Below are 11,206 nucleotides of genomic sequence, written 5' to 3'. Positions count from 1 at the left end.
TAATTTGGTAAAGCCATAGATGAACTGAACAAATATAGTATGTGACAGTTGATTTACACCCCTCGTGGAGTTAGACAGTATATGGAAATAGTGCAACAACGCTATACTTTTGATTGGAATAAAATGTTTCATCATTGCAACTGAAAGACGGTGGTTCCTTTCAAGAAGAAGTCCTTCCAAGAACACCACGACACTTGTCCAATCCTTTCTGGGCTTTTTGGTCTCCCACAGTCAACTGAGCATGGACTTGGCTATAACTTGGGCTGTGGCAGAGTGGCCTCATTCAACATCCCTGCACTTTGTCCACAGCTTCCAATGACCAATTGTTTGCCAAAGAGTGAGCCCTCATTCATCTAGACCAGGTGTGTCCATGCATATATGCAAAGAAAAAAAAATGTATTAGCTAAAACAAATATTCTGCTGGTGGAATTATACATTTTCAGTTATTGAAATTATCTTTTAGTCTTTTCTACAACAATTTAGTCTCCCATCCATGGCAGTGAGCACACACACACAAAAAGTTGGAGCAATTGAGAATTTCAGTGGCTTTCTCAAATGCACCACAGTTATAAATGTTCAGAGAGAAAAAAGCTTCACTTCCTTCAACACCTTCCCAGTCAAAATGTGGGGCTCACATGGGTGGTACAGGGGCTAGTTGAGTTCCAGGTTGGCATGGGCTGAGTGGTTTTAGTACATAAGTTTTTACTGAGACCCAGTTGGACCTTCCAAATGGATCCCATCGATACAGATCACCTCAATTTCAAATGGGTCCTACCATGGCCCCATATGCAGTGTAAACCCCAGATAGGGCCCATGTTTAATGTTTCCTGATCCCATCACTGACCCTGGTGGGTATCCATGTGTGGGGCCAAAGTGTAACCTGAGGATAAAACACTCTGGTTCCCAGTTAGGCTGCCATGGACATGTTAGCTGGGTTTTTCACTCTCGTGTCCCCACATTCTGTCAGTGGAGGGGATTAAACTTGTGACTTACTCACAAACATATCATGGTGAGGTCACAGATTTACTCAACATATAAGAAAACAATAAGTCATTTACCTAGATGTTGCTTGAAGTAAAAAAAGCATTAAAATACAAATAATTAATATAATTGTCAGGTCCGCGTCATCACACCCTCCCCCGGGGCGGACTCGAGCTGTAGCCCGCAGGCTCCCTTAAGGACTTTTGTTGTGTTTCCGTTCTTGTTTTGATTCAGTGACTCAGTTCTTGTTAATTTATGTTCATGGGTTCAGTTGTTTCATGTTCATGTGTTAACAATTAAATATGTAGGTTCTTCCCAACACATTACTCCAATGCTCATCAACTGTTTTTGTTATGTGTGCAAGAGATACTTTGCCTAACTTTGTGAAGATATTGAAGTTGATTGTGCATGGACAGTCATGGACAATCTGTGGGTGAAAAGTACAAGAAATTTCAAGTTCTAGAAAGAATGCATATTCTTTTTGAAAACTGGTTACATAAGAACTGCAAACAAATGCTTTTTGTAGAAATTATATAGTGTATGACAGCACAGTGGAGGAATTTAAGCCCAATCTACATTGCTGAACTGCTTTGGCTCAGTGTATGTCCTTGAACTCAAACTGGATGTTTCAGGGCCATCTGCAACATTTTAATAAGATTAATGTCAGGACTTTGACTAGGCCATTTCACAAGTTGAAATGTCTTAATTTTTAGCCATTGTAAGGTGGCCTTGATTGTCTGCTTTGCATCACTTGTTCCATGCATCTCAGTTTCAGCTCACTGACATTTGATCTGACAATCGCTTGAAGAATTTTATGATACAGAGCAGAACTCACAGTTCCCTCAAGGTGTCCAGGTCCTGAAGCAAATCAGCATCTCAGAAGAGATTGTCAGTATAATCAGAAGTGTTTGAGCGCCACATGATGCCTTCAGATGTTTGATCAAAGCTGCCAGATCAGCAGTAGAAGAAATCAGCAGCATCCCCCAGGACTGTCCACCAGCCATGTGTGAATCATTTACACCTGGACAGAACTCTACAGCCAGCCCAGAGCAAGCTGCAAGCTTGCTTTACGACTGTGGCTCAAACTGACACCATGACAGCAGTGGTCGCAATCAGTTGAAAAAGAAGCATTGTTTTTGTCGGACTGCCTTGCGGGCTGGCAGAGAGGAAGCAATTTCACTTACTGACTGGCTGAGTGAGTGACTGATTGACTGATTGACTGTCCCATTTTCCCAGAAAGAACATTTCTTAAACAATAAAAAGAAATTCTTCTTAGATGTGCCTTTTTACTTTCATGTTTATAAAATGTTCTAAAATTCTCGCTTTCCAACACACAGACCTAACTGAATATTGGAAAATAAAAATGTTCTTTCACATTTTAGCTATGAAATACAGCATAAAAGATTACGTTACATGTGGCCTAAATAAGAAAACAAAGAAGAATCAAGAAAATCTTATAAAATAATTACAATTTTAATTTTTGATTTTTGAAGAATTTAATTAAGAACATTCTTATAACTTTGTTTTTTTATCTTAAGATCATTCATAGTTTTTTCTTTTGCTTTTGCAAATTTGGACTCAAAAGTAGAAGTGTCTCTTTTAAACTTGGTTAACTGAATTCACTTTTTACAAATAATAATAAAAAACACACACACAATTTATTGTGTACAAAACAAACTTCTCCTAAATTAATGCAGGACTGTTAAAAGTATCAGGACCCATCTTAAAAAAAAAGTTAGAAATGAATTAAATTTAATTAAACATTTTTATTCAACATAAATTCTATTTAAATTTATTTGTTTTATTGTTTTGCTGAAATTGCCTTTATTTATGTGATCTAATTTGTCATATTAAAATACAATATAATCTAGGGATATTTCTGTCAGGTTCCTTTGCTTTAAAAGATTAATGGACAGTAGTACAGCCTCTGGTCTGATTTTCTATCATAGATGTTTTCTTAAAATACAGACTATAACTGTATATTAATGTAAAAATTACTGTAAGAAAATGTTATGTTTTACACTTATTTGATTTTCTTTACAGCACAGTATTTTCCAGTGTGCACTTTAAACAGATGTTTGTTTTTCATTTTGAACTTATGCGTGCCATGACACTGTTTACATCACATTGTCTAGAAAACAGATAAGTCACCATTTTTTAATCAATTTGGACATGCGTATATTCACTTATCATAGAGTAAAACGTTTTCTTTAATGTCGTTTGTATTAATCAACACAACCTTTTTATTTACAACCAGCTGATCTTTCCTGAGCCTCCACACAATTGCATTAGTCTTACTAATGTAATGTCAGCATTTCTTTTCCAACACTATTTACAAACTAGTGCACTTACATGGCAGTTCAATGAATCAGTCTTGATTCTTTCTTCCAAATAGTTGAACTTGTAATTTCTAATAGGTGAACTTAACTGTGTTGAAGTTTCCCAGCAGGAAGAAAAGTAGAAATTAGTTTAATCAATCAGACTTTCATAAAAATACAACAACTCAGTGTAAAGCACTAGTGTACATGTTTCCTAAAACAGTTGTTCAACAAATACTATTTTATAAATTATACTACTATAAATACTATAATAAAAATTCTTTATGACCTTAGTGATAGTTTTCAGGTTAGACATGTTAAAATAGGTAATCAAAATTTTCAGAATTGTGATGAAATAGACAGGTTTTTGCCTTTATTTGTGTAATGGGCAGATGGCAGAGTGAGTGACAGGTCTGGGTGTGTCGCAAGTGAGGATAAAAGCTAGAAGGGATGTGTAGGTTAAAATGTAAGCCATTTCAACAACTGTGAGTAACGATGGTGCAGTGGAGGACTCTGAGTGTAGTTATCATAATCAGCTTTCTGACCAAAGGTAAGCAGATTTTCATGGATTTTATATGGATTAAAAATTGAGCTAATACAGACAGTTAGGGAGATCAGAAAATCAGGAATCACTGTAATAATATGTGCTGTAAATTATACATTTAATATATCTGTCTAATGACTATTTTTAAAGATATCAATTTGAGCTTTTTATTAATGTTTTTTGTTCTTTGTGTATTTCTTAACTTTTAACATATAGTGTGCATGTGTGTGTGTATATATATATATATATATATATATATATAGGAGTTGACTTAATTTAGTTCTGAGAAAGGTAAAAACTTGAACATACACTATATACATATATTAAAACTTAAAGTTTTATTTTTTGTACCTTTTGACAAAACTAAATTGAGTCAAATTATAGTTATTACTTAGTAGTCTTCTCTCTACAATACCTCAATGTGATCGGCTCACATGCGTTCTATACGCATCAGTATCTCGTGATAGCAGATCTCTCTATCAGTGCATCTAATTTTGCTTGAAGTCTAGAAACATTATTCTTCTATTCCATTGAACTTCCCATTAGAAAAAATGCAGCTCTCTGTACCAGTTACTTATGGCACGGTGCCAGATGTTAATGTATCACCTCAACAAACGTTTTTCATCAAAACCAAATTCACACTGAGCTACACTGTATGCAAAAAGGGTTCTATATCATACTGAATAAAAGTTCTAGGACTTTCTAAGCTTTTTTGATCCAATATAAAACATTTTAAAGGTGTTTGGATAAACATCTACATTAAGTTTCATGAATCTGCCTGAACATAGAACATATGCAGTCTATTTTGATTTCACTGTCCCAGTAATTGAGCACTAATGTTTTCTCCATTTCTTTCAGGGGGGCACTCACAGTTTGGTAAGTTATTTCTTATTTGCATTAAATACAGAGCAAACATGGACGACTAATGTAGTAAATAGATGTATCATCACCGCCACACAGAAACCTTCTAGCTCCACTTTTGCTCCAGGCTTCTAGGTGTGGTTGTTATGTTACAAAAGACTGAAAGAGATTTGAGGCATTTTGCCGCCATTATGCAAAAACCTTGTATCTCCATTCTTGACCAAATGTGAATCTGACAGCTGTACTTAAAATTGTTTCAATCTATAATGAAGGACAACACAGATAATCCAAAATGACTTTTAATAAAATATTTTTCCATTGATTTCTTTTTCCTTTTCCTGTAAAGTTGCCATTTTGGAAATATTGGATTTCTTTGTGATAGTGACACTATCAGACTCAGCGCTGCAGAGAGTAAAATAAGTATTGCACAAGATTGAGAGAAACCCCTGTTTTACCTCACACCCTACACCACCAAGAGAATCATAAAACCTTCTGCAAATTAGTATCAGTTTTAGCAAGTGCAACTCAAATGTCTTCATTATGCCTAAAATAGACCTTCCTCTGAACACTGGACAGGTTATTTTTACTGTTTCTGACTGGACTAGTGTATAGTTTCAGAGTAATTATCACGGATTGCAAAGAGGCTGGACGTAGGTGTAATAAACTCAAAGCCTAAAGTAAAAAATTTAACAACTCCAAAGAGGAATTTATTGATTATAGTGAGCCTATGAACTGGCCCTGCCACATTCTCCCCCAGAGGGATCCGTTTGTAGAATAAAGAGACGCTCAGTATCCAAATTTTGGAGGACAGGCTCTGAGGTGAGGTGGGCCTTTAACTGGTTAAAATCAACCTCCACATCTGGAGTCCAGCACACCTTTTCAGGTTGGTCCTTGTTTGTAAGATCCAACAGGGAGATCGAAATCGAGGAGAAGTTGGGGATGAACCTCCAATAGTAGCCGGCCATCCCGAGGAACACACGTACCACCTCCTTGCTCATCCTCTGCTACTCCTTTGAAAAGCCTCCTTTTAGTTGCCTGGGGAAAGAGAGAGAGAGAGAATGGGGTTAGTAGCAGACAGGCCCAAGTAGCAGAACACGTCCAGGGGTGACCCTCAGATCTGAGCCCAGCAGGTGGGGAATGGAGCTCACTGTCAAACTCTGAGTAGTTGCGTCCCACCAATATATATATATATATATGAATCACACTCCATTAGGTCTGAAGGTGAAGTTAGTTCTTTAGGTGTTCTGGTTTGTGTGTGTGCTACAGCACTGCTGCCTAAATAATTTGCAGTTCTATTTTAATTATTGAATGAGATCTGAGGAAATAACTGTTTTCACTAGATACTTTTAAACTTATGAAATAATTCAAATAACTACTTTTACTTCCACTTCAGTAGTTATTATTTACAGTAGCTACAGTAACAGTACTTTTACTTAAGATCACTTTTTGGCTGCCCTACCCACCTGGTTAACACTTTACTGAAGAGCAGCATTTGTCAGTAATGTTATCAGAACACTTAAATGGTAAAATTATAAAAATTTACAAAACAACCTGATCAGATGGCTGAGACATTCTGGAAAAAAACGTATTAAATATTAATGTAGGTCAGTTAAATAGGCGTCACAGCTTTAGAAACGTTGTCCTACCATGAAGAGTTACTTGTCTCTCTTGTTACTAAATACCAAGTTAATATAACAGCAAATCCAATCTGCAACAAAGACAGAGTGTATAAGGAATGTACCAAGACAGGACCAAAAACACAAGGAACAAAGTCGGCCACCTTAAATACTTAAATATTAAATTATTAAAACTTAAATATTGCTCTTCTCTCTTTGCCAGAGTGTGGTGTGGCTACTCTAAACACCAGGATATTGGGAGGACAGGATGCTACTCCTGGTTTTTGGCCTTGGCAAGTTAACGTGTATGATGGTAGTGGTGACTATTACTGCGGTGGATCCCTCATCAACTCTGACTGGGTTCTAACATCAGGCCTCTGCGCTTTTTTGTGAATATCATTTCTGGATAGCTCATAATGTTATTATGACATGTCATATAATGTTCAGAAGATGGTGATGAGAATGATTCTCCTTTTTTTCAGTGCCTCTCAAATCTCAAGTTTGACCGTGATTCTGGGCAGGCAGACGCTGAACTCTGATAGCTCACATGAAGTCTCTAGATCTGTCTTAAAAATCATTAAGCATCCCAACTATAGCACCAGCACTTCTGACAACAACATCGGCCTGCTGCAGTTGAAATCTGGCGTGACCTTCACTCAGTACATTAGTCCAGTGTGTCTTGCTGCAGCCGAAAGCACTTTCTTCAACAGCACTTCAGCCTGGTTCACAGGCTGGGGTATAAATTCCTTTGGAGGTGAGAAATGAGGAAGGATTTATGAGGAAGATGAGGCACCCAATCAAACTGGGGCTGTATAACATGGAGAAAATAGAGAAGCTAATAACAACAATACTGGATTCCCAGAATTAAAATAGTCTCCATTTTCTCCATTTTCCCTATTAAAAATAAACTGACATTAAGAAATCAGAAGATTTCTGATTTCTTATCTAATCTGCTATCACATTAAGAAGATCTTGGAGATATCATTTTAAAAGCTGTACATGAATAAGATTAAATATAAGATATAAGTTAAAAGTGTAAACTTAAAGAGAGAGAGAAGCTGCACTTCAGCATAGAGAATTTTTTTATGTAGGAGAATACGTTGCTTTTATTATTGATATTAATAATGCATCATATTAACACATTTAACTTCTGACAGCATATCCCAAGACTATACAGGAAGTAGAAGTTCCAGTGATTGGAAATAGGAAATGTAAATGCTTATATGGAGTTGGAAAAATCACAGACAACATGATGTGTGCTGGAGGAATAAAGGGAAAAGGCTTGTGTGGAGTAAGTTTCTCCCAATCACTTCACTGCGTATTGTTTTTTACATTTATTTAAGAGACTTCATTTTAAACTCATCCATCTGGCCTCACACAGGGCGACACTGGAAATGCACTAGTCATTAAACAGAATGGCCGTTGGATCCAGGCCGGCATTGGGAGCTTTAATTTTGAATGTGGCCGGGAAAATTATCCTGATGTATATACTAGAGTGTCTTACTACCAGACCTGGATCACAGAGAGAATCTCGAACAACACGCCAGGCTTTGTCATGTTCAACTCTAATGGCATTGATGGGGACCTAAGTGAGTCCTGTGATGGCCTGCCTGCTGTGATCACTCCTGCTCCTGCCACCACCACAACTTCTGCTCCATGTAAGATTGTCTGTATTTGTGATATGTAATCAGGTACAGAGAGAGACGTGCATGAGTGTCTTTCTCTCCATATTCATCAACAGTCACTACATCCACAACTCTACAACCACTACTGTTACCACAACTACTGCACCCACTACCACCACCACTGCTCCCACTGCATCACCTAAGATTACCTAAATATTTCTGAATGGGAGAAACCGTCTGTAACCTCAACTTTATAAGCAGGTAGAGGGTAGAGACTGAGGTATAACACAGAGGACAATTCTTTATATTTACGTCCTCTGGCTGCCTGCTGTGACCACTCCTTTTTGGTCACCTCTGAAATTTGTGATATGTAATCATGTACAGAGCTGTGTTACAGATTTCTAATTTCCAGAATTCAGTTTTCAGCATTCAGGCTAATGCAGAGACTGCATTAGAGAGTTTGAAGAAAATCCCACATTAATTGTCTGTCTTGATTTCTCCATATTCTTTTAATGCTGCACACCCCCTTCATCATTGTACTTTGTTCTTTAGCCACATATCCAGCCTCTTCATCAACTGCAGTCTCGTCTTCCAGCACTGGCCCTATCAATAACAGTGGAACCTCAACAGTCACTACAACCACCAAAGGCTCCACAACCACTACTGTTACTACAACCACTACACCTGCTACAACCACCACTGCTCCCACTGCTTCATGTAAGATTATCTACTTTTTTGCTTTTTTGTGTCACTACCTGGAGGAGCATTCTGTAACCAGACCTTCATGAGCAGCTAGAGGTTTATGTGAGAATGTCTGCTGACATGTAATCACTTACAGAGCTGTGCAATAATGCAACTCTGCAGGTGCAGATTCCATTATTAGCATGCAGGCTAATGCATAGACTGTTTTAGAGGGTGCAAAACTTTGTCAAAACACATCTCTATATTCCTCTTTATGATGCAAACTTCCTCCACTCAGTTGTTCTGCATGCCTTTCTCATCTCCTTCCATTTATCCATCATTGCACTTTGATCTTCACCTACATATCCAGCATCTTCATCGACTGCAGTTACGTCTTCTAACAATGGTGTTACCAGTACCAGTGGAACCTCAACAGCTGCTACAACCTCAACAGACTACATAACCACTACTGTTTCTACAACCACTAAACAGCCTACAACCTCTACAACCACTACTGCACCCACTGTTTCACGTAAGACTGTCTACATATTTGTGCACTGTTCCTGTAATCAGCTAAACGGTAGCGGTTCAGTCACAATGCAAAAAATATATACATATCTCTGTCTGCCTGCTGTGACCACTCCTGCTCTGATCACCTCCACAACTGATGCTTTATGTAAGATTGTCATATGTAATCATGTACAAAGATATGCAGGAGAGGCAGCATTCTGTTTTTAGCATGACCACTAAAGTAACCCTCAGCTGGAGAGATCAGAGCTATCAAGAAAATTGTGTCTTGCTATCTCCAACTTCCTGTGTGCTTTCCATAATCCCACCATTCATTCATTCATCACTGTTTTAGTGCAAAACATTTAAGCAAATCCTGCATTATTTCTCTGTATTTCTCCACACACTTCCTCCACACATTTGTTTAGCATGTCCTTCTCCTCCATTCTCCTTCCATACCAGTGTGAGTGGAACCACAACACAGTCCACAGCCACTACAGTTTCTACAAACACTGCACCCACGACAACCTCTACAGTCACCACTGCACCCACTACTTCATATAAGAATACCTCCAATTTCTGTGTATTATACCTGGAGAAGCCTTCTGTAACTGGAACTGCTTTAGCAGCTAAATGATGGTTGAGACATTTACATTTAAAGCATTTAGCAGATTGCTCTTATCCAGAGCGACTTACAAAAGTTTTGTTTTTTTAAAACTTTATTAACCTTCCACCACTCATTTGTTCTACTTGCCTGTCTCATCTCCTTCTATTTTTTCATCCCGCACTCTTTTGGTTGCATACCCAACTACAGTTACGTCTTCTAACAACAGCACTACCAACAACAGTGGAACCTCAACAATCACTACAACCACAGCACAGTCTACAGCCACTACTGTTGCTACAACCACTCCACCCACAACAATCTCTACCATCACCACTAATCCAACTACATGTAAGAATATCTCAGTTTTTGTGGACTGTACCTGGAGAAGTCTTCTGTGACCAGACCCTCATTAGTAGCTAAATAATGTTTGAGGCCCGATGCAAAAGAAAGCTTTATTAACCTTCCTCTTCTGGAGAGAAGAAAATTGTGTCTTGCTATCTCCACCTTCCTCATCTACATTAAGTTTCATGAATCTGCCTGAACATAGAACATATGCAGTCTATTTTGATTTCACTGTCCCAGTAAATGAGCACTAATGTTTTCTCCATTTCTTTCAGGGGGGCACTCACAGTTTGGTAAGTTATTTCTTATTTGCATTAAATACAGAGCAAACATGGACGACTAATGTAGTAAATAGATGTATCATCACCGCCACACAGAAACCTTCTAGCTCCACTTTTGCTCCAGGCTTCTAGGTGTGGTTGTTATGTTACAAAAGACTGAAAGAGATTTGAGGCATTTTGCCGCCATTATGCAAAAACCTTGTATCTCCATTCTTGACCAAATGTATATCTGACAGCTGTACTTAAAATTGTTTCAATCTATAATGAAGGACAACACAGATAATCCAAAATGACTTTTAATAAAATATTTTTCCATTGATTTCTTTTTCCTTTTCCTGTAAAGTTGCCATTTTGGAAATATTGGATTTCTTTGTGATAGTGACACTATCAGACTCAGCGCTGCAGAGAGTAAAATAAGTATTGCACAAGATTGAGAGAAACCCCTGTTTTACCTCACACCCTACACCACCAAGAGAATCATAAAACCTTCTGCAAATTAGTATCAGTTTTAGCAAGTGCAACTCAAATGTCTTCATTATGCCTAAAATAGACCTTCCTCTGAACACTGGACAGGTTATTTTTACTGTTTCTGACTGGACTAGTGTATAGTTTCAGAGTAATTATCACGGATTGCAAAGAGGCTGGACGTAGGTGTAATAAACTCAAAGCCTAAAGTAAAAAATTTAACAACTCCAAAGAGGAATTTATTGATTATAGTGAGCCTATGAACTGGCCCTGCCACATTCTCCCCCAGAGGGATCCGTTTGTAGAATAAAGAGACGCTCAGTATCCAAATTTTGGAGGACAGGCTCTGAGGTGAGGTGGGCCTTTAACTGGTTAAAA

The 11,206-nt window shown here is 37.9% G+C and overlaps 1 protein-coding gene across 1 annotated transcript; it reads left to right on the top strand.

The window, feature by feature from the left end:
* Window positions 1-3,794: 3,794 nt before the first annotated feature.
* On the top strand, window positions 3,795-8,007 carry LOC140573590 (chymotrypsinogen A-like). The gene is made up of 5 exons (XM_072693028.1): window positions 3,795-3,849; window positions 6,544-6,709; window positions 6,803-7,077; window positions 7,469-7,611; window positions 7,702-8,007. Exons 1-5 carry the CDS (start codon window positions 3,795-3,797, stop codon window positions 8,005-8,007), a joined length of 945 nt encoding a protein of 314 aa, XP_072549129.1.
* Window positions 8,008-11,206: the final 3,199 nt, after the last annotated feature.

The sequence above is a fragment of the Salminus brasiliensis genome, chromosome 12, assembly GCF_030463535.1.
Source record: "Salminus brasiliensis chromosome 12, fSalBra1.hap2, whole genome shotgun sequence".
Lineage (NCBI taxonomy): Eukaryota > Metazoa > Chordata > Actinopteri > Characiformes > Bryconidae > Salminus > Salminus brasiliensis.
The sequence above is the reverse complement of the archived record's forward strand: the minus strand, read 5'-3'. Positions and strand labels throughout refer to the sequence as shown.

What these genes read in the sequence shown, in the direction of transcription:
- LOC140573590 (XM_072693028.1), top strand. Translation starts at nt 3,795, where the DNA reads ATGGTGCAGTGGAGGACTCTGAGTGTAGTTATCATAATCAGCTTTCTG. An exon ending in AATCAGCTTTCTGACCAAAG is followed by an intron (nt 3,850 to 6,543) that starts GTAAGCAGATTT and finishes TCTCTTTGCCAG; the next exon opens with AGTGTGGTGTGGCTACTCTA. An exon ending in TCAGGCCTCTGCGCTTTTTT is followed by an intron (nt 6,710 to 6,802) that starts GTGAATATCATT and finishes CCTTTTTTTCAG; the next exon opens with TGCCTCTCAAATCTCAAGTT.